This window comes from Triplophysa dalaica, chromosome 12 (assembly GCF_015846415.1).
Source record: "Triplophysa dalaica isolate WHDGS20190420 chromosome 12, ASM1584641v1, whole genome shotgun sequence".
NCBI classification, from domain to species: Eukaryota; Metazoa; Chordata; class Actinopteri; order Cypriniformes; family Nemacheilidae; genus Triplophysa; species Triplophysa dalaica.
In genome coordinates, this window is record NC_079553.1 from 11,229,302 (window position 1) to 11,252,422 (window position 23,121).

The following is a 23,121-nucleotide window of genomic DNA, read 5'->3' on the forward strand; positions in this document are numbered from 1 at the left end:
ATGAAGTACAATCAAGTAATTTTACTATTCGTATTTGCAGAAACATGATTTATGATTCGATGGATAATTTGCCGTAATAAATGGTGTTTATATAAAACAATACAAATTGATACTCACATTTTCATTCTTTCAGGTTAATGAAAATAAACGGAATTACTTAAATGGAAATTTTAATAAACAAATTCACAGAACCATTACATTTAACCCAAAATTATTACATTTAACAGCATACGTAAAGATACATCCGTGAAGTTTCCATGTTAAGATCATGAGAATCGATGAAGGTTTTTCATTCGTGCTAGAAATGTGTAGGAAGAAGTAGGTTTGTTTGAAGAATGCCGACACCCACGTTCTTCTACACACAATAGTATCTGTAAAGCTGCAAAAAAAACAACGTTCCTCTCTTACTATCAATAAGTAATCCTATTCATTTCCAACCTTTCGATAAAGGTCGACTTTCCAAAAACGAAAATATCAAACAAATACATTTTTGGTCCGGGACAACGCTGATCCACACGAAGAACATCCGATATGAAATTATGCTCAAGGCCAATCGACCACTCGAATATATCGAAAAATATTACTTTTGAAAAATAGCACTTTTAATTAAAAAAATGGGAAAACTCTCAACCGTGAGTACTACGTTGTTCTCTTCTTCCTGGCCACATATGATCTAAGGGAGTGTTAGATGGTTTAAATGTGTTCTTAGGGCACTTAGCTGTCAGACCTTTTGGCGTGTAAGATTGATAGCGTGCAGGCTTCCAGGGCTCTTTGTTTGGAATATAAGCAATAAAGTGCTCGAGGCCTATACTCCTTAGCCGAAGACTTCTAAGATCAACAGAGGGAACATTCTTGTACCTAGAGGACTATTGGATTTTTATTTTGCAATAATTACTTTATTGTATTTATTAGATTTTGAGTCGGTTTATCCTAATGTAAATGTAGCCTTACACATTTTGGAGGTCCAATAAGGTAATAATGTGTAGTTCTTTATTATTTACATATTACAATGTGTCATTTTAGAGACAAATCGGAATAAATCGTTTTAAGCTTTGTTGTCATGGTCATAAATTCTGCAGGGAATAACCTTGAGCAAATTATCTATGAAGATAAAAATCTTTTATTTTCATTTGATTGTATGTTTTGACAGTTCACTGGGTAAATGTAAACAAAAATGTGTACGCTTTTAAGTTAAGACAAAAGTTATATGCATGCCATCTTAATGTATCATTGTGCTTGAGAACAAGCAGGAGCGCGCATGAGTGCTTTTAAAGAATTTGTTCGTCGTGTGCGAGCGTACTCTCTCACGCGCTTTTGCTCGTGCACTCACTAATGAGAGCGCGCATTCTCTAAAAGAGTGGTAAAACCCAGACTCGTGATTTATGGGTTTCTTCGAACGTGGCTATTGGCTTATCTTATTCACTCAGTTGATCATTGGGGAAATTTTCATTCAATGGGCAGTCAAACAATAAAGGAAGGACAGCAGACGGACGCACTTACACACTGTTCCAGGTATTGGCTATACTTCTAATCTACTGCGCAGTGGGCAAAGTGACGGTAAATGCGTGAATAAAGTAGCCCATCCCCGAGAGTGAGGCGTTCCTCTCGGACTTTTTTCGATCAATCACACAGACAGTGGCTTCTTTTGATTAAACCCCAAATTGTCATTGGACAGAGGTAATCATGTGACAAGCAATACGGTCCAATTTCAACCTTGTCTCCATGAAAGCAATAGTTTAATGGCACCGCGGTCCCCGCACGGCCGTAATCAGAAAAATATTTTTTTTCGATATTTCTTTATATCTTCTTGGGTCACAAATTTGCGAGCGTCGAATTTGGAAGACTTGGAGGAGATGAATTACGAATTCGAGCGAGAGACGGGTTTTATCAATAGTCAGCCGTCGCTCGCTGAGTGCCTGACATCTTTTCCCCCTGTCGGTGATGCATTTCAAAGTTCATCAATCAAGAGCTCGACGCTTTCACACTCGACACTGATTCCTCCTCCTTTTGAGCAGACCATTCCAAGCTTGAACCCCGGCAGCCACCCTCGCCACAGCCGGCCCAAGCAGAACCCCAATGGCTCATGCCCGCTGCCTGCTGCATCCTTACCCCCAGAGTACCCTTGGATGAAGGAGAAGAAAGCATCCAAGAAAAATCAGACAACCTCGACAGCAACAACCACCGACCCTGGTCCACTGTACTTCTCCCCTCAAGGTATTTGAATTGAATACAATTTTACTGTGTTTGTGGTTCATTGCAAGTTTTTCATGCAGTAGTTGCTGGTACACAATGTCATGTTGTTGTACGCGCAAGATACTATGCTGCCTCAACGAATGTGAACTTAACTCGAACAAGTTAACTAAGTTGTTTTTATTAATTATTGGCGGACGAGATAAGTTCTTAATAACTTCTAAACTCTGTGTTAGCTACTTGTAGCACAGGACATGAATTTTAATATTTGACAGTAATGAAGAATGATAGATTGCCATTACTCAACTCGGCAGCTGGCGTGTTCATTAATCTTCACTCGGACCTCTCCGCACTCACACATCAGTATATTCTGGCATTGGGAATGAGGACACAAATTATTCAAGTGCCATGGCTTAATTCCCACAAACAATTTATGCCCCACGAGAAGCACAATATATTTGACAAGTTTTTAGGGTCAGCTTTAAGCCACGCAACGCGCGTTGTAAAAATCAGGAGTTATAATTAACGGCGTATCAATAATGTTTAACGGTGTAATCCCTTCATAGGCTCGCCCGAGATTTCTGATGGTGGCAATGGGGCAACTCGCCGACTCAGAACTGCGTACACCAATACTCAGCTGCTGGAGCTGGAGAAGGAGTTTCACTTCAACAAGTACCTCTGTCGGCCACGGCGAGTGGAGATCGCCGCACTGCTGGACCTCACTGAAAGGCAAGTCAAAGTTTGGTTTCAAAACCGGAGGATGAAACACAAACGACAAACGCAGTGTAAAGAGAACCATCACGGTGAGGGTAAATCACCAGGTCTGGAGGAGGCCGGAGGACGGGGTGATGGGAAATGTTTTTTCGAACAAGTGGCAAACAATGTATCAGGGGCGCTTTTGGAAAGAGAGGCTTATCCATTTCAGCAGAATACCTTAACTTCTCAACAGTCACAGAATGGACACAATGGTGATTCCCTAAGCGCGAATGCTTCGTCTTTAGGTAGCAATGACAAACATCTGAAACATTTTCCCAACCCGTCACCCACTGTTCCTATCTGCACCACAACAATGGCCCCGGATTGTGCATCTGGACAGGACAATGGCAGTCCCTCGGCCCTGGACGTCTCTTTACAGGACTTTAACGTTTTCTCCAACGACTCTTGTCTACACCTCTCAGATGCTGTATCCCCAAGTTTGTCAGAGTCTGTGGACAGCCCTATTGGTTTGTCCACGGAGGCCTTTGATTTCTTCTCTGAGACGCTTACAACAATCGACCTGCAACACTTGAGCTACTAACTCTAACTGAAGTTTCATTATAGGGACGTCAATATCTTTCTCACATTGATGGTCTGAGTTTAATTGTGACTTTAAGATAGGCCTAGACCATTAATCAATGAGGTAAGTTTTTCAATAATCGAGTGATCAGTTTTGTTTACGAAGAAAATATGGCAGGAAAAAAGTGATATTTTTCACTGTTTATTTTTGTAACGCTTACATGGCAAAGCGCCATATTTTCATAGAAATAAATTTGTACTTATTGAAAAAAACATCAGCGGTGTTATTTAATTCTATATAGGCTTGCTGTTTTAAATAATTATTTTTAGCAATTAAACTTCTAAATTGAAAGCGTTAACATGACTGCTATGAACTGATAATTTACAGATTTATTATGATAAAGTTTTTAGGATGAATCGATATGGAAGACTACGTTTACAGATTTGTCTTTTTTTCGAGTGTCAAAAATGTGGTTTCATAAGGCTGTTAAATCGCAACCGGAACAAAAGTAACTTTAAAAATAGCCGAAAATTAAATACGGAGTGAGGCATGTAATGGCTCGTTACGTTATTGTTAATTCCTGGTTTAGTTTACGTCAAATTGTGATTTTGACTGTGCAGAAGGAGCCGATTGAAAGTTTTAGATGCTCAAAACTCAAAAAGGTGATTGATATCTTAATGCTTCGTGCACAAATAATCCCCTTGGTCTATCTGACACAGGGAGTCTCCTGGCCAAAAGCTGTAACGTTTTCGAGTTCAGCAATTACATTTTATTGCCTATTAAACCTTCGACAGGGGCTTGGTGTTGAGGCAGCACTCCACGTATTTCAATCCGTCGCCGAAAATGAAAATAAAATTCATCATAGCATTTTTTAAATTGTATTTAGTTATTCGTCAATCTACATTTAATTTAGCCTTCCTTTCTAGAAGGTTATTGTAACAAGTGTCCTGACTTGGACATTTACTACTTGTTTAGGTTATAAAGCGTTTCCAACAGGAGAGACCGCAAGAACTGCATGATCTACCGTTATAAAGTAGGACCTTGTTTGTGTTAAATTTATTCTTGACAAAACTTGAACTTTCTATTCTAAATATATCTAAAAAAACTACATATGTTTTGGTAATTTGCTTGACTCAGGCATGCCTCTTTTTGTAAGCTCTTTTTTTCTGCTGTTGTAGCCTATTGCTAAACATACGGTCGCCGTTACGGCCTTGGTTAACTGTATTTAAATCTTTATCGACCAGCTAGCTTTCTAAGGAGTGTTTCACCTTTTTTGTCAATTGCGGTTCTGTTAACACATACAGATTTATATTAACAAAGTTTAATTAATGTTATGAAGAGAAATACTTCAGACGTGTTCAAATTTAGATATTTAATGCATTTGGACAATGATGGCATTTTGCCTCACATTAAGTAAGGCTATAATTAAATGCATTATAAAATAATTATGAGTTAGAGTTAGTCTATTTTTTTTTAGTTTTGATCCGTCGATCTTGTAGCCTATTCAAGTTTTATTTCGAAGCAAGTTGTTTATATCCCGATTCTACAAACTTACAGAAGTGCAGTTTGTACCAGCTGGAAAATGTAACTGAATTAATCAAGTTTCAGATGCAACTGCCGATTATATTGCGGTACACATAGATGGGGGTTAGTTTGGAAAAATAATTTCCAAATAACTGACGCACGTAGCTCTTCTGTAACGTTCTGTAAATGTTAAAATGGAATGAGGCCTTTACCAGCCAACAGCTCACACCACAGAAACGCATTTGCAACTAACTAGGATAACTTTCCTCCAAAGGAGAAGAGTCCTCAAGACTAGTATATCAAAGGCTAGGCCTATAACCACTGTCGGCTTTGGTATAACATTCCTTGGGGTCTTGAGTTTTCAGACAAAGTAATCTTTAATGGCTACAGTATTAAATAAATAAGTGAAATACAATAAACATTACGATGGGTAAATCCTCAATTTCACAATTTTCACAAAACAAAGGTTAAAACTGTTTGGAGCTCTGCGGGTGTAGCGCCAAGTCTTGCCTGAACAAATAGTTTGACTGACGTCCTTTGACGGAACAAAACACGTGACCCGCATTCTTAAATCAGGTTAAAGACCGAGTTGAGTTTGGCGTTGAGAAGTGATCTACATCCCTACATCCAGCAATACATTTGCAGGATCGTGTTAATATTACGTTTTTATCCCACTGTCAGGCAAATTGCACTATGTTAAAATACATATTTATAAAAATACAGAAACCAATCTAAACATCAACAGGCTTTTTAGATCAAATCATACTATTAATTGAAATGTATTTAGGATTTTATTGACAGCTGTTTCAACATTTTGTGTCTGACACCATCCCAAAAACATCACTGGTGGTTTCGCATTAAAGACCCCATCCTTTCACCATGGAGATTCCAATATTTTTTTGGAGCAATAATTTATTATATATTTTTTGAGACCACCATTATGGTCACAACTGATAGTCACGTGGCTTTCATTAAGCTTAATCAAACTCAAATATTAACAGTGTCGTAATGCGATGTGATGTTGGACCTTGCACAATGACTAGACTTCGGCAATGTTATTTTCTCTGAGTGTTCAGCTGCCATTCTGAGCTGACTTTCTGACAAATTTTGGGTCATCACAGCATCTTTTAAGGCAAAAATTAAGGCATTTGTGCAAAGTATAATTCAAGTCCCGCTACATAACGCCTAAAAGAGGAAAGCCTCAGTGCTCATCCACTGACTGTAATGTCTTTGCAGGCACTTAAAGTCGGAGCAGTCAGCCTTCAGCTGGTTTCCATGGAAACCCTGCATTTAATCTTTGTGGTCCCTTTTGTCATTCCTATGCAGGTGGGCTTCATGCAGATATTTCGTGGGTGGTGTGAAATTAGAGCAGAGCCCCTAAACAAACAGCAAGGACAAAATGCTACATTGAAATACAATACCAGCAAAAATATAATTTTTTATCGTTTATCCACAAGGATTTCAACCATTTAAGATTCTGAATCGGGAACGGCTAAAGTACAAGATCCGAGGCAACCACACCAACAGCATAGAATACAAATTAGCAAATTAGCTCTCTGAAGCATGATATTATTCCACAGATCATGTTTATGGGATTTGTGAAGTATGCAAGTGTTCTTTTAGTGGCATTTGCGTGGTCTGCTTCTCAATCATCTCTTTTTCTATAAAATAAAGGACTTTTTCCTCTTGAGGGTGCAACTGAGGTCTCATTCAGCTGAAAGGAAGACTGGCACATGGCTACTGTTCCCTGTGGAACTGAGTCACTCTGATCCACTGGAAAATCTTCATGAATACATTTAATAAATAAAAAATATAAATCCTAACAAAAATATAAATCCATGAATGCACGTATCATATATGATGATGACTTTAAATTAAGTGATTTATGTATTCATTCATTTGTAATGTGAACTCATTTATTGACCTCAAAACATTAATGATGTGAACTCATGATTCCATTTAAGGAGCCCATACTTCTGTCGAGAAAACAGGTGGTGAAAGTGAGTGTCACAAGACAGTTTAAATGTTGAACGTTTAAATGTAAGCTAATTCTAAGCCTTTTAACAACAACACCTGAGCAGCCTAATCCCTCAGAAGCCAAGGGGCAAAAACAGCCACTTCATCCACCAAGAACTTCACAAAAAACCACAGCACCCTGAAGGCAGTTTGAGTTACAGTGGCAGCTCCTTAGATGTTCTTCATGTTCAGAGGCTGTTCAGGTGTTCAGATATGACCTGCCTGTCACATGTCATGGTATATTTGCAGGTGACCTCATCTATCTCATCTGTGTTTTCATTGCCAATGTATCTTCACTGGTGCCATAAATTTAACCCAAACACATTTCAGTAGGATTTGCATTCAGCTCTGCAAATAAAATTATAATTCTCTACATGCTTTCTGACACATAAGCAAAAGTGTAACAGACATGAGAAAGTAATATATCAAAATGCATCAAGTAATATATAAAAATGCATCAATCTGTGCTTTTGATAAGGCCTATTGTGATAGTGCTGCCTGCCTCAGAATCATATGCTGTGCAAAAATGATAAAGTAAATTGCAAAATAATCTGCAGATTTTGCAGTTTAAACATGACGATTACTGGTTATGATGACACATATGTAAAACTGTATCATTAGCACATAAACACTTACATACCTTCTTGGTAAGTTGGTGCCAGAAGCAGAGACGTGTGAACTGAGGTGAGTCCAGATCAAACAAGGCTGTCTGAGGTGCATGAGATATGGAGCTGCTTCCCTCTCCTTCGAAAGGTCAAAGGGCACATCACCTCTCTTTCCCTCTCCTCGCCAGATGGATCTGTGACCAGGTCAACTGAGGTTCAAGCAGTGCTCACGCAGAGGGTTCAAGCATGCAGGATGTCAGTGCCAGCAAAAACTTATATGAATGAAAATAAGCTTTGTATGCACATTTTCGCAAGACTCACAATTACATCAGACTTTTCACAATTATTTTCGTTTGTGTGGGCTCGTTATTATACACCAAGGCTTGTATGCATATGAAATTAACTTTTAATATGATTTCATATTAAAATGACGGTTATATATATTTATTCACATAAAAACAAACTACACGCTACATAATCTCTGTGACACCGCACATAAACACAGAGAGAGAGAGGGAGAGAGCACAGAGCCAGACGGAGATGGATGGTTTTGTGTTTTTCTACGAAAGCTGTGCATCACCCCCATTCTTCACCTGACTCCCACCTCAGGATAAATGGGCCCCTCTCCAAACAACAGGCCCACTGATACATCCAAAGATCCTAAGGTCCTGTAGCGGACCATCACTGAATTATATACAGAGGTAAAATAGACATTTAGGACATCTTCAAAACCAGAAATTTACCTTCAGGTTTCTTGTTTTCCGATGTTCACAATATCACCTTGCATCTTTCTCCACTATAATGTAGCTATGGGCCTACAAAAAAATAAATCACAAATATGATCGACTTCAAATTGCAGTGAATAATGCAATAGATGAAGTGACTTTACTTAAGGCTATAAATTGTTCAATGAATCATTCAGGGAAATCGAGTTAGTAAGACTGATGAAGGGAACTTGTGATTCCCAAGTGCGCACTTTATACGTGATGAATAATGCGGTTTTATTTGTATAACGTTAGTAGTTTCGGCTGCCTCTTCCGTATCTCCCAGGCCACTTCAAACTTCCGTGTTTCGAAGGCTATCTTGCTGGGTCAAGCCGTGTATAACAATGAGGTCCCTACCGGAAGATATAACAGCACTTATTTCAGGTACTATTGAAATGTTTCGATACAACGATAGTTGATAACGCGACTGTTTCGGTCTCGGATTAAAAGATTTTGCACTAACGTTAAATTAAAAACCATTTGTTTCTGTTGGTACAGAAAAGAGGAAGTTTCGTCCACCGATACACGCTGAATGTTTCCCGTTAGAACAGACTTTTGTTTACTTAACCCTAAACAAAAACAGAGCGCGTGTTGATTCAGTCGTTTTAAACGTAACATTGTAACCACAAATGCAGGGATTAAGCAAATAAAGAAACATTATAGACTGAAATGCGGATGAAAACGTTTCCATTATGTCTGTTAAACTTTTTAAAGTTTGAGCCGGAAATATGTATTCTCACCAATACGCTAATACAAGTGATAATCGTGCAATCGTTGCCCTTACTTTACTTACGTACAGTCGTGCGTCGCTTAACTAAATCCTAGACATGCACCTGTTAAATTCACCAAAGGAGAGTAACGTTAACTTAATTCAACAACAGCAACAAATACAAAGCAAAGGGAGACCCTGTAATACTGAGTGAACGTTGTGTGTTTACAGATCTGGAAACTTTTTTGACGGATGTTCTTAAAGGGGAGAATTTAAGTAAGAAGGCGAAAGAGAGGAAGGATGCTTTTATCAAGCGGATCAAAGAGGTGAAATCGGGGTACGGACGAATGTATTGATATATCACCTGAATATTGTTTTGTGAAGCTGAAATGTGCTAAATAAACAAAAATTAACAAATACGACCCCATCTCTGTTACAGCTTCTCACAAGATTTCAAGGACAAACGTAAGTTTCGAAGAGTTGCGCTTCTGTGTAACGTTGGATGTGTTTGTGTGTATGGGGGAGGGGCTACTGATAAAGAAGGGCGAAGGGAGCTGATGGTTCCCCACTCTGTGTTTGTGTCCCTTGTGTTCCTATCTATTCTGTCTCTACAAAAATATAAATTATGTTTTGAATGATATATAAGACACGAGCTCTGCTGATGCAACACGAGAGTTCAGAAGAAAATATAAAAAATATTGTGCCCAGCTTGTGTTTCATACAAACAGTTTATAGGTTGAAATGTAAGTAAAGGTGCTGGGGCTTGGTTTGGCATTTGTGAAACCTTTCAGAGCTTTTTTTTTTAACATATAACATCATGGCTAGAATACATCATGAAAGTTTTATTCCTCATCTTCACCTACAAACATTTGCATAATTCCTATTTATTGCTGGTTTGTGATCAGTAGGCTGCACCATGCAATCAATATCAGAGGTGTTTTGTTTATCCTTTGTATTCCTGGAATATCTTTCATCTATGCAAAGTGACAAAGTGAATATCTAGGCAACATGGCTATGCCACCTAATGCTCCACGCAACTGGAGACAAAGCAAACAAATTCCTGTCCTATCAGATATCTATTTCCAACACATGTAAAATATGACATGGAGATTCTTGTTGAAATGTGTATTTCTGGTGGAGGGCTGGTGCTGACACTGTAAGATGATGCTGATGAAGACTTTGTTAAACAGGAGAAGATGAGTTTGCCGAAATGGATGAGACGGACACCAACAACGACGGTGGATCGCTTCACTCTGAACAAACTGATCGAGATGAAGAAAGTGCTTATGACGGTGAGTGGAGGGTTGTGGAATTTATTTGAATGTTGTAACAAGAGCCACAGCATTAATTGTAAGCATCACAACTTCTGTTAATGCCGAAATATCATCCTTGCGAAAAGCCACAGCAATTTACTGGATTTAGATGAGACTATGCACAACTGAAGCACTGGGGAAAAATATCTTTCTGACAATAAAGAAAATCATCTATTCTTCATACTCTTGCAGCATGGGCTGTGTGTACATAACAATGTGCCTGTCCTTTATCACGTCCTGTCCAGTATTTTTAGTACTGGTTGGAAACACAAAAGCTGAATGAGGTGTTTGAAGGACTGATGTAACCCGGCAACAGGCTCAGGAACGGTTTGAAGACACAGACGTGAGGGGTTTGCTTCTCTTTTGTTTCTGAGCAAATGGTTTATGGTGTGTAGCTCAGACAATGCCGCCCACAGCCAATGTCAATTCAGCCTCCTGTTTTAGCTTCTTTTACTGTCGGTAGAAATTCAAGTTCTTCAGAATCATTTTGAGTCACAGCACATATCTGATTATAGCTTTCTCAAGCTCACATCATTGTGAATTAGAGTCAGTTTTCATGATTCAGTTTGTGTGTGCTGTGTGTGTGATGTGTAGCACACATGTTTTTTTTAGATGCTTTCATTGTGCCTGCCAGAGAGCACAGCTGCTCAGCTTAGAGATGAGACATACTGTATGCCTTTTAGGACAGGACAGCCAAAATGAGGCTTGGACAATGAACAGAAAGTTATTTAGATTGGATTTCTGCAAAAGTTATTTAAAGTCACCTTGAAATCGAACTGTCACTTCCTTTTTTTTATTGCAGTGTTTATTATAGATTACTACGAAAGACGTAAACACTGCTGGTCCAGAAGAACTTCCAGTTTTATAACACCATTGAACAAAATACAACCAACAGAACAATTTTAACATATTTTTATGATCAATATAAATGTGAAAAAATATATCTTTAAGATGTAAAAAAATAAGAAGTTAAACAGAAACCGGAAGTGCTTCTGGGCTAGTGTGTACATTTTGCGAAGTGGTCTATAAATAATTTAAATCAGAGACATTTCCCAAAAGACATATTCTCTGCATGACATATATTTCGGTCCAAGGGCGGGACTGTTTTGACAGTCCAATGACCATGCTTCCAACCTTTTACGTATTTCAGAAGCTGTTAAACTCAGATATACTGTTTGTCTCTATTCAGAAGAAAAAGCAATTACAACTTACGTTTCATGCCGATTTTAAGTAAATATATTTAAGCAAGGTTTGTGCAGACGTTAATGTTTTTTTTAAGGTGCAGACAATTTGTGATATTCTTGCTATGAAAAACAAATGTCATGTCAAAATAGACCCAGCTTAGGTTCAGTTTGTTGACAGTCTGAGCTTCACCTGTTTTTAGTTTGAGGGTTGCATCTGAGCAGGGGGGGTTCTGGGTTGGGGGGTTGGCCTCAACATGGACAAAGCTTATTCAGACAATGGGTGGGAACATGTTTGTAGTTATGGGTTGTTTGTGTTTTTTTTTGGTAAATGAAGACAAGATCTGTGCTTATCAAATCTTATCATCCAAAGCATATCCATACTTTCATGCACAAACTGTAAATGTAGGTTTTGGCCAGTGAATTAAAAGCTTGTTTTCCAGTTCTTTCACATTTTTCTACCCTCATAAACCTACAATCCGCTCTGAGGTCGTTCTGTTTGCTTTTCACAGTCAGTGTGTGTCACGCTTCCTTGACACCACTTTTTACATAATTGCAAACATTCCACGATTGCCTGTGTCGTTCATAACACCTCCGCTCTCTCACACTCCTTCAACAATGCAACACTAGTGTGTACACAAGAGAGGGGAGGGCTGTGTAAACCAGAGACGAGGTTTGCTTTGAAAACAGAGCGTGCATCTGTTTCACATACAGCTGTACCTGAAAAAACGCTGCATGAAACTCTATCCAGTCCACACAGGTTTGAATCCCAGATAGCTCGAGTCTTGCTTGGCCGTTGATTTGTAAACCTAAAGCGGGCAGAAGTAGTTTTTTTGGCTGCCTTTAGCAGATTTATATATCTCACTGTGAAAGCAGGTGCACTGCTCTGTGGCTTCTTCACCTGCGCAGTATTTCTTGTTATAAATAAGATAGAGTAAGCTAATAAATTTCAGATTCCCTTTTAGATGTAACTTTTCTATACAACAGGAGTCCAGCAGTCTCCGGCTGTGGCAGCCCAAGACCTTCCATCAGTTTTGAAGAGCGGCTTCCTGGAGAAGCGAAGAAAAGGTTGGTCACTGCATCTACGTGTCGATTCCAAGAAAAAAAAACATGCGAGAGACTCATTATAAACATTATAATTTTGCTTTGTCATCATCTAGATCACAGTTTTTTTGGCAACGAGTGGCAGAAGAGATGGTGTGCCTTAAGCAACAACATTTTCTACTACTTTGGTAGTGATAAAGGTATTACAGATGCACTGGAACCAATGAAACTGTATTTAATATCTCCTTTTTTAATCTGATGGATAATCAGCTATACTTCACATATCACTAGATAAACAGCAGAAGGGAGAGTTTAATATTGTTGGCTACACTGTCAAAATGAACAACACCCTACGGAAAGATGCTAAGCGAGATTGCTGCTTTGAGGTCTCTGCTTCAGACAAGCGTCTATATCAGGTCAGTCTCCGTGTATGAACACAGTGTGTATAGTAATCAGTGTTGGGTGTTACTAGTTACTAAGTAATTAGTTACTGTAATTTAATTACTTTCCCTTGAAAAACTAAAGTAAGGGATTACTCTTATTTTTCTGTAACTTAATTACAGTTACTTCTGAAGTAATTAAACAAAATACTGTGTGTAATATATGTGTGTGCAATAGTGGAATTGAGTCTAACTTTTGCATCCGTGCTTTAAAGTATAATTCTCACATTTGTAATACTTTGTATTTGTTATACTACTTTACATTATTTATTTCAATTAATTAAAAGAGTGGTTTCATGTCTATCCTTGAATCACTTAATGAATCAAGGTTGATATAGAGAGTAATGAGTAATAAATAAGTATATACTTTTTGCAGAGAGTCATTTGCACAGTAATCTAATTACACTATTAAATATGTAATTAGTAACTAGTAATTAATTACTTTTTCATAGTAACTTACCCAACACTGATAGTAATCCTATGATCCCAAGAAGGCTATATAATATTATACATAACGAGCCTGTAAAATATGGCTGTTATTTAGAAAAGGTTCATCCGTCTCCTTCACTCTTTATGTGTTTTATTTAATATCAATTTCATGTTCTGATGCCACAGTTCTGCGCTGCTTCTGAGAAAGATGCAAAGGAGTGGGTGGAGCACATTGACTTTTTGATAAAAGGTTAGACTTTGCACATTGTTTCACCCTTTGGCGTAGGGCTGGGTATTGCAACCAATCTGGCCATTCCAATCTTTAGATGGTTTTGATTCGATTCAATAACAAGTAGTTATCAATACTTCATTTGCAGACACAGAATTGATACTGAAACAAAAATTCTGGTTACTGAAACCCTCCAATTTATCTATATTACTAAAATGCACATTTACATTAACAACAGGCATACACAATTGTTTCATTTAGACTTTTACTTTGGGTAACAGACATTTTAACAAGAAATCATAAATATGCACATAAACTGCACACAAGGTAAGCATAAACTGCAAATGCACATAACTGCTAAAAAAGTGCAAAATAAAATTCAAAACAGACCCACATAAAGCCTTCATCTGGACCTTCAATTCAAGAATTAAAGAAATGATCCACTGAAGCATGGACATTAAAGGGATAGTTCACCAAAAAATGGAAATTCTGTCATCTTTTACTCACCCTCAGATGGTTCCAAACCTGTATAAATGTATTTGTTCTTCTAAATGAACAGATCTCATACCCCATTGACTCCCTTAGGATTTATTTTATTTTTTAATGTGGGATGAGATTTGTTTGGTTACAGACATTCTTCCAAATATCTTCCTTTGTGTTCATCAGAACTGAGAAATTTTTACAGTTGAGGAACAACCTAAGGGTGATTAAATTATGAAATAATTTTTAACTATCCCTTAAAGAATGGATTTGGGGATTCCAAATTGATATTAATTTGTTAAATTGAGAATCAGACTATTAATCTATATTTTTTACCCAGCCCTTTTTTGGCATTCAAACCGTCAGCTTTACGCTATGACATCATGTTTTATGTATCAGATATGGGTGGTATCATACCCGAGGATGAAGAGGAATACGATGACTGTGGGCCAATCAGCTCATCGGCTGTGCCTGCCCCTATTGATGAGGACATCTATGAAGAGCTCCCTGGTTTGCCATTTATTTACTTCAGCAATTTAATTTCAATGCTCACAACCAATGTCTAAGTACAGTAGATATTTCCTGAGCTTTATTATAAATTTGGTGAAAATGGCAAAGGGAATTAAATAGCGTGGTATGTTGACCTTTTCCTTGACTGGCACATCTTTTCTCTCCCTCTCAGAGGAAGATGAACCACAGCCTGCTAAAGCTCCAGTGACCCTGGCTAACAAACCCCCACCGCCGTTTGCCCCTGTGACAGGTAATTACCACTAGGTCATCAGGGTTGTCAATCCCCTACCTGCTGTGCTGTCCCATAACACCACATTGACTCCCAGTCTGTCTGGGTTGGTATCATTTGTCTGTGCAACTTTGTTTTTAAGTTAAAAAAAAAGAAACAGCGATGGGGAAAAGGCAATAAGAGGTAGTGAATGTCTGCATTCGTTTTTAAAGATGAGATAACACGCAGTTTCTGCCAATCTCATATTAATCTTGAGTACCTGCAGTAGATTTGAATACTTCGTATCTTGGAAGAGTATTTGGTTTGATCAAATCTATAAAAGACAGATGCAGGTGTACGATTATGTCCTGAAAAAGTCGAGTTCCTGGAGGCGTGCATGGGGGGTGGATCTACAGCACAAGCACACAATACATCATATTATCCCTGCTTAACTGCTGATTCACTATAAGTTTGTGTTGTTTACATTATGCATGTACATGTCGATTTACAACAAAACACAGACGTATGACTTAGTTTGACATTCCACATGCACTTCATGTCGGGCATCTTTAAGCGCTGGGACTGCACCATCTATCAGTCTTAAACGATCTCAAAATCCAGTGTTATATCCATTATTTATATAACATTCCTCACCGAAATGCAGTGAGCAAACAAACACAGCCAAATGTCCGTCGTGCTTGATGGGTGTGCTCTTTCTCACGCTGGCCCTGACACATGGGCGTTCTCTTTTGCTCGCTGGGTGGTGCGTAGGCGTGATTTTCCTGGAGAATTGTCCAATAAGGAACTAAGAACCCTTGTTATGAAACTTCGAAAAAAACTTTCCGAAACCTCTATGAACCTTGGCGGAGTGAATCGAGGTCAGAAATACTGCATTATACGTTGAACTTTTTCGAACAAGTTGACCATGTTAAGATTGAGAAGCTAGCACGTTTAACAGTGTAAAGAAGTCAGAATGCGTGAAACAGCTTTAAATTAGCTGTTTGATAGACACTTTCATCCAACTTGCAGTGCATTCAAGGTACAGTTTTTAGTGCATTTTATACGTTGAACTTTTTCGAACAAGTTGACCATGTTAAGATTGAGAAGCTAGCACGTTTAACAGTGTAAAGAAGTCAGAATGCGTGAAACAGCTTTAAATCAGCTGTTTGATAGACACTTTCATCCAACTTGCAGTGCATTCAAGGTACAGTTTTTAGTGCATTTATTCCCTGCGGATCAAACCCATGACCTTGGCATTGATAGCACCACACTGAGATTAAAATAGAGAGAAAGATCTAGAAATGTGGATATTAGGAATACATATGGATTTGGCAGATTAGATGGTGCAATAAAAATGATGACAGGAGCGGGAAGGTTGTCTTGACCACAGGAACCAGCTGTCTGTGTAAGCCCTCAAGGGGGAGTCCAAACGCACCACGGTGCGCCCTTGATAAAAGGTTCACGCTTTTGTCAAATGCGCATATGTTTGTTTCACAGCTATTTTTTCTTGCCTTTTCCAATTATCTTATTTAGTTTAAAATGTTTGGTTTCGTTGGTAAAACCAAAACTTTTTATCTAAACATATAATTTATTATAATGGTTTATGGGCAGCAGTGGTTTTTCTGTCTCTGTGCGAGGGAAGCCTGTATCCTGCAGGGCGCTGGGCACTGGGCAGGGGTTGGTAGGCATTGGCAGGAAGTCACTCCATTAGTGCACTGTGGCCCACCATGGCCCTCTGCTTCAGACTCCCAGCACAGGAAGTCCTGCTGACAGAATCGATGGCTGAGGCAGGATCTCATGACAGATGCTCTGAGGAGGAGGCCAGCTAGAGACCTAGAGAGTGCCATGATGATGGGAAAACTACAGGTTTCACTGGAAGCTTTCAAAGATCTGGGACATCAAAATCATCACTTGGATTTCTAGGATGTAGCTGTTGGCATCTTTTATGATTTAAATCCTAAAGGCGTATTTCTTTCTGTGATTGTAGATGAGTGTGTAGTAGATGTAGTCTACTGAATAAACTACAGTCGGTGCAGGCCTAGATACAATCTTTAAGCAGCGGTAGGGAAGATTATATTTAGAAAATAATTATAATAATCTGCCAAATCAGCATTGCTGGGTGTATGCCAGCAATAATGTCTGGTGCAAGATATTTACCTTTAGGGGTATTTTTATAGGGATGCTGTTCTTCTAAACACCCACTCAAGGTGCTGCAATGGTAGACAGATTTAAACTTGACTCTGTTTTAAAGAGATAGCCCATCCAAAACAAGGAGATATTTTGAGAAATGCCTTGGTGGTTTTTTGTCCATACAATGGAAGTCAATGGGTGCCAAGGTTGTCTGGTTACCAACATTCTTCAAAATATCTTCTTTTGTGCTTTGCAGAAGAAAGAAAGTCATACAGGTTTCTTTTAACCATCCATATATCCATGTTATAAAGACATCACAGGCAACCAAATCTTTGACATTTAGCTCAAGATCAATAAAAATGAGTTGCCAGATTGATATTTATTGTGCCAAGTGCATCCAAACAATGATCAGGAGTATCAAAGCGGAAGAGAAAGAAGTTATCTGATGTAGCATGTTACTCCACACTATGACTGTCATTTTTTATCTGTAACTAGATGTCAGGTCAGCTTGCCCACTTTGTTTACTCTCTTCTGCCCACTAGTGGACATTTCTGTACCAGAAAAACATTAATTCCATACTACAAAAAATGTATATAAAATACTTGGCCATAACCTTAAAGTATGGCATGATCAGTTAGTGTTCAGAGGTTCGACCAACAACCCTCATTTAATTTACTGACAAGATGAGGGAGTTGAGTCTGTAATGACCTATGCAATCACAAACTCTCTTTTTTATATTTCGTCACATTTCCCTGCAGCAGTAAACAAGAGCACAGACTATGCAAACTACTTCCAGGGCTTGTGGGACTGCTCGGGGGACCATCCGGATGAGCTCTCCTTTAGGAGAGGAGACAACATCTACATTCTCAGCAAGGTAAGACAGAAGTCAATGGAGGGTCCTGGAAAGTTCCAGGCTCGCCGCAGTTGTCACAACCCACGTGATTATGGTCCCAGAAATAACGCATGAGGTAATGTTTATCACCATGCTTGTGTTGCCCTCTCCAACCTCAGAGGGAAAACACGAATCTGAAAAAACACATCAAGTCACATGCTGTAAAATAAATATGGTGTGATGTCTGGATAGCACATATGAGTCAGATTCAAAAGATTCGTTTTAGGCCCGTTTCTCTTGTGTGCTTGACGGGGAGGCCTGGCTTTCTGAATATGGGAGCTAAATACACCCTCTCGTGTGCACGGTGATGGGATTAGTCTTGTCACTACGGAAACCATTTTAGTGCTCTTGGCCCTGAGCGGAGAAGTCTGGCAGCCAATGGCATTCTGTCACCTCTCTCCACGTCTGCCCAACATGTGTGTGTGTATGCGTCTGTGAACTTGCTTGTGCGGGTATTTCGGTATTGGAGGATGGCATAATGCCATGTTCAGTGAGGCTAACCGGCCGCAGACCTTTAACATACACATCTCAGCCAGTCACTATTTATGGCTGTAATGGCAGTTTGTGTTCGCAGGAAACGCTGAATCTACCTCTCTATTCACACCAGGTGTGGCAGAGAAGTGCATTCGCTTAAAAACTTCCCCAACCTGTCAACTCCCATGCGTTAACAGGGGAGCAGATCAGAGTCCTGCCCATAGGGTTTGTACCTGGCTGGCAGAGTAATTACCTTGATACCTCTTGAAAAGTTCTCAAACGTAATATCTTGCAGACTGTCTATTTAACAGCTATACCCCTCAGAAAAAGAACTGGAAATCATACCATAAATATGCATGTTCGTGAAAAGGGGCTTTTGAGTTATTGACTGTATGATGGTCTTCTCATACCATCGCTTCTCCAATGTGATCCATTAGGTAATGGAGCAAGTTATAGTCTCCAGAAATGATTACACATGAAAGACGTGGAGAGAGAAAAAAGAACTGCTGAATGCTGCTTTCCATAATTTCCCCCAATTTATTTATATTCGTTTTATTAGAGACACAGGAATGTGCAGAAGCGAGATAATGTATCTTCAGGAGAATTAGAGATGACATCCCAATTTCACCAGTGGCTAAAAATCCATAATTTGTAATGGATATATAAAGCATGCCAATGGGGAAATTATCTCATTCTGTTAAAAGTCAGCAGGCTGTCAGGGTATGACAGAATGTGGGCTGAATGGGATCCAGAGGCGGCCGACGTTATTCAGAGCAATTCTGCCATCTAGTGGCCATAGTTGGTTATGCCCACAATTATATTAGTTGAATAGGTGTTGTTTCTTTCGTTTAAATTTAAGATAAATAAAATCTCCACACCCAGACTATAATAATGCAATATAATATAATAATAATTGTATATCATAATACAATATAATATCCATAATACATATTGCAATATATGAATAAAATACACACTGATCTGTTAAAGAGATAGATCAGTATTTTTTTTTTGTCATTATTTACTGACCCTTTTGCAATTTCAAACCTGTATGACTTTCTTTCTTCTGCAGAACAAGAAAGAAGATATTGTGAAGAATGTTGGTGATAAACAACAGCGGTACACATTCAATTCTATTGTATCTACACTGAACGAATAGGCACCGCCATTGTTAGGTTACCAACATTCTTCAAAATATCTTCTTTTGTGTTCTGGAGAAGAAAGAAAGTCATACAGGTTTAAAATGACCACAGGATGAGAGAATCATGACAAAATGTAAATTCTTGGATGAACTATCACTTTTAACACATAGAACAAAAATGATGTTATGCAAATGCTGCTCGAAATAATGCTTTTGTGTATGTGTGCCATTCTCTGGGTGGGACACAGATTTAGTTGAGCACAAATATTGCAGGCACTCTTTTGTACCCCTTCCCCCTCTCTGCAGCCGGGCTTGTGGATGACCATAAAGCTGGTGTGGGTTTAGTGTCCAGCTGTGGCTCAGAGGCCATTCAGAGCAGTCTGAGGAGCAGGCCAGTAGAGCTATTAGTGGCCTACCTCTTTCCCCTTGGCCATGCAGCAGCTGCAAGTCTAACACCCAACCCCCTCTATATACGGCCCCCGTCCAGACCCTCGGTGACTCTGAAAGGGTATTGACCATCAGACCAGGGGGAGTTGTCAGGGCACTAAATCACACACACCCCGCTCTTCCCTTTTCAAAGCAAGGCAGTGTGTGCTGTAAATGATGCTTGGCCAAAACAGTACGCACACGGTCTGTCTGAGGCCCAGCGATGTCAACAATCACAGAAGGCCTCAGATCAGACTTGTCTCATTTTAGTTTTATATCATGTAATAGGCTTATTTTAACGTGCACGACTTGAAGAATATAGAAAATGATTTGCTTGATAAGACACAAATAGTGAGTGTTTGCGCGTGTGTGCATGTGTGTGGCCATGTGAGCCCTTTCCTCTCATTAGGAGGCGAGTGTGACAAATCTGAACATTCGCACACAGACACATGTGCTCGCACACCTAGGGAGGCTTGATCTCAGCGGCTGTGCATGTCAATGAGGTGTGTCTGTATCAAAGGACAGATACAGGAAGTTTTTCCTTCACCCCTTCCACATTTGGACTTCCTGTCTGGTTTCACACAGCCCAGAAAAATGTGTCGCCTTGTTTTGTGCTAACTGTGTGGGACATGAAGCTATAAATCCTCCAATATTGATTAGCCTATTGAAATATTTCAATGAACAGATAAAAGACAAAAACTGTAAAACCGAATCTAAACTTAAACTATGTACGACAAAAGCTATTTTTTTAATCAATTTTTAACTTTTGAAAGTACTTTACTGGCATAATTGTTTTACGTCACATACAGCACAATCTAATCTCATTGATCTTGTATTTATGTCTATGGTTATTCCTCACTGGCTTTCGACAACGAGTGCACGTCGGCTCAGAGACGCTCTCCATTACGTCTGAGGCAGCTGTCAGCAGCTGCATAACCAGACCTGTGTTTTATAGATCGATGTTTGCACGCAGGCAGTAAGAGGTTTGCTGGCCGGAGCCGAGCACTATACATTATACAGCAGGAATCACTTAGACCATTGGGGTCAAGTTGGGGCCCACAAACTTCATATTTAACATCAGATGGGGTAAGATTCAAGCCGCATTGCTCTTTCTGAATCATACGGAGAGACATTTTCCCCCCGACAGTAAAGTGAAGGATGGAGGTTGAAGAGCAGGGAGTGTCTTGTCAGCTTCTTGGAGAGATCAAAGCTTTGAATGTCAGAGAGGAGAAAGGATGTAAATGTCAACAGCAGGTTGTGGATTGAGATGTCGCTGAACGTTCTTTACGAAAACAGGGGACGAAGAAATTAGTGATTGTCCGACTGTTGGGCCTACAGAAGAGGGATGTCACCACCCATAACCATCATGCACTGGGCCCTTTCATTTTTAATCCACTACGGCCTCCCTTCACTACCCGATTTCTTTGTTTTTAAAGAAGGTGCTTAACAGATAGCCGCCTCAATTTAACCCCAACATATCGATGGCATCTGTGAGAAATAGTTGAAAATCGTGGATGCTGAGAATACGCAGGGTTTAGCAGCTTTGAAGTGCATGTCACTCCGCGATCTGTTTGTAATTATGGAATAAAGAACAGGAGAGGGCTTGAAAAGGCAACGGCAGATGAATGGATCTTATCTGGTCCTTTATCTTTATGCTTATCTATTCCGTGCGCCGGAGAAAAGCCGATCGCAGTAGATCTGTCTCTGTACTTAAAAAGCCCAGTCTCACGGATCTGTGGTTCTTCATACGAAGTATATCGGCCGTACACGTTCTCTCGTGGAATCTTTATAGGTCCTGTGGGCCGTGTGTCCTTGAATTGGCCTTGGAAAGACAGACGGAATGAGGCACGGAGGATTGGAAAAGAAAGGGGGTGGGAGCGACAGAGACAGTATGAGAAGAAAATGAGCCGAAACCTGAAGATGAACAGGTCAATGAACAATAAATATTGACAGTATTCTTTCCCCTGAGCATTGACCTATGAGGATTGACCTTACTGGATTGTGTCAGTGCTCACGGCGAGCGAGTTTAATAAACGCTAGCCTCTAGATTTGCCTGAATTACAGTTATTTAGTTTATTTTTTGTGTGTGTTTTTATAGGAGTATGACACCTTTGGTTGGTGGGTTGGGGAGATGAAAGGATCCATCGGAATCGTGCCTAAGGAATATCTTATGGAATTATACATCCTATAATTCGGTGAGGCAATGAAACATATCTGCTCTGATTGGGATCAAATCCAATCAATTGAACCCACTATGTTTCTTGTTTTCATTTTTTAATAACTAATCTGTCTGTTTTTTATTGTATTTCTAGTAGCCCCTTCATGGCCTGCTGTCTGCTTTTATGGGATGTATAGCAAACTGCATAAATAACTTACAGTATGTGTGGTCAGATATGTTGAGTACGTGTAAATGAAATAAACCTGAGAAAGCATCACATTCTGCAGTATTTAAAAGGTTAAAGTAGGCCTAAATGTAATGCTTTTTGTCATTTAAACATTTTATCATTAACTTTCTTAGACTTGATAAATATGTATTATGGCTTCTGTGAAAAAAGCATGAAATAAAGCTTACATGTTATTGCAATTCCAAAATTCCCAGACTTGTCGTGCCTGTTCTAGTAAATCGTGGCCACCAGGTGGCAGCAGGTTCCATGTAATGTAGTGGATCTCAACCTTTTTGGCCCCCCAATGTCCACAACATTTGATGCCACACAGTTTTACATTATAAAAATTGAAGCAAGAAGAAATAATTTCACGTGTATATATTGGTTGAGAAACACTGATGTAACGGGCTGCATCTGTTAAAACATCTTCACCATTGATAACATTTTCTTTGATATTTGTTTCTGTATCATCAGAAAACATACCCAACATATTTCTGCACAGGCTGACAGTGTTGTTTGTTCGTACAATCACAGTATACTCACCGTAACAAACCGACGGGAAACCAAATATCTGACCTTCATTGAGAAACATAACAAACAAATCAAGTTCTTCACATGCAGAATTAATTATCTGGTGGGGGGGGGAGTGTTTGGCATATGGGATTGTATCTTCATGGTCCATGCGCTCTGCTGCGTTGACATCAACAAATATCTGGGCACTGAAGTGAGAAACTTAATTAAAACATGTGTCAGACC

At 39.3% G+C, this 23,121-nt stretch overlaps 2 protein-coding genes and 1 long non-coding RNA gene across 7 annotated transcripts; 2 read left to right on the top strand and 1 right to left on the bottom strand.

Moving 5' to 3' along the window:
- The first annotated feature begins 1,278 nt into the window (after positions 1 to 1,278).
- Positions 1,279 to 3,664, top strand: hoxa2b (homeobox A2b). The gene is made up of 2 exons (XM_056763206.1): positions 1,279 to 2,214; positions 2,757 to 3,664. Exons 1-2 carry the CDS (start codon positions 1,740 to 1,742, stop codon positions 3,485 to 3,487), a joined length of 1,206 nt encoding a protein of 401 aa, XP_056619184.1. The 5' UTR covers positions 1,279 to 1,739; the 3' UTR covers positions 3,488 to 3,664.
- A 2,154-nt stretch (positions 3,665 to 5,818) lies between these two features.
- Positions 5,819 to 9,531, bottom strand: LOC130433379 (uncharacterized). 4 transcript variants are annotated; one of them, XR_008908570.1, is made up of 4 exons: positions 9,449 to 9,531; positions 8,355 to 8,426; positions 7,647 to 7,805; positions 5,819 to 6,367 (listed from the first exon to the last, which is right to left on the bottom strand). It is a non-coding gene; the product is annotated as an uncharacterized LOC130433379 (long non-coding RNA). The 4 variants fall into 4 exon arrangements; XR_008908569.1 differs by having other exon boundaries at positions 7,647 to 7,883; XR_008908572.1 differs by lacking the exon at positions 9,449 to 9,531 and adding an exon at positions 9,169 to 9,307.
- On the top strand, positions 8,619 to 22,573 carry skap2 (src kinase associated phosphoprotein 2). Of its 2 annotated transcripts, none has more exons than XM_056763207.1 (13): positions 8,619 to 8,759; positions 9,316 to 9,421; positions 9,524 to 9,549; positions 10,275 to 10,376; positions 12,566 to 12,646; positions 12,739 to 12,822; positions 12,914 to 13,038; positions 13,678 to 13,741; positions 14,600 to 14,710; positions 14,883 to 14,960; positions 17,807 to 17,922; positions 22,080 to 22,176; positions 22,294 to 22,573. In XM_056763207.1, the coding sequence occupies exons 1-12, from the start codon at positions 8,720 to 8,722 to the stop codon at positions 22,170 to 22,172; spliced, it is 1,026 nt and encodes a 341-aa protein (XP_056619185.1). In that variant the 5' UTR covers positions 8,619 to 8,719; the 3' UTR covers positions 22,173 to 22,176; positions 22,294 to 22,573. The 2 variants fall into 2 exon arrangements, with proteins under 2 accessions (XP_056619185.1, XP_056619186.1); XM_056763208.1 differs by having other exon boundaries at positions 22,297 to 22,573.
- Positions 22,574 to 23,121: the final 548 nt, after the last annotated feature.

Excerpts from the sequence above, each read along its gene's own strand:
- skap2 (XM_056763207.1), top strand. The coding sequence starts at position 8,720 with ATGAGGTCCCTACCGGAAGATATAACAGCACTTATTTCAG. Across the intron at positions 9,422-9,523 it reads ATCAAAGAGGTGAAATCGGG|CTTCTCACAAGATTTCAAGG; the intron begins GTACGGACGAAT and ends TCTCTGTTACAG. Across the intron at positions 10,377-12,565 it reads TGAAGAAAGTGCTTATGACG|GAGTCCAGCAGTCTCCGGCT; the intron begins GTGAGTGGAGGG and ends TCTATACAACAG.
- hoxa2b (XM_056763206.1), top strand. The coding sequence starts at position 1,740 with ATGGCACCGCGGTCCCCGCACGGCCGTAATCAGAAAAATATTTTTTTT. Across the intron at positions 2,215-2,756 it reads ACTGTACTTCTCCCCTCAAG|GCTCGCCCGAGATTTCTGAT; the intron begins GTATTTGAATTG and ends ATCCCTTCATAG.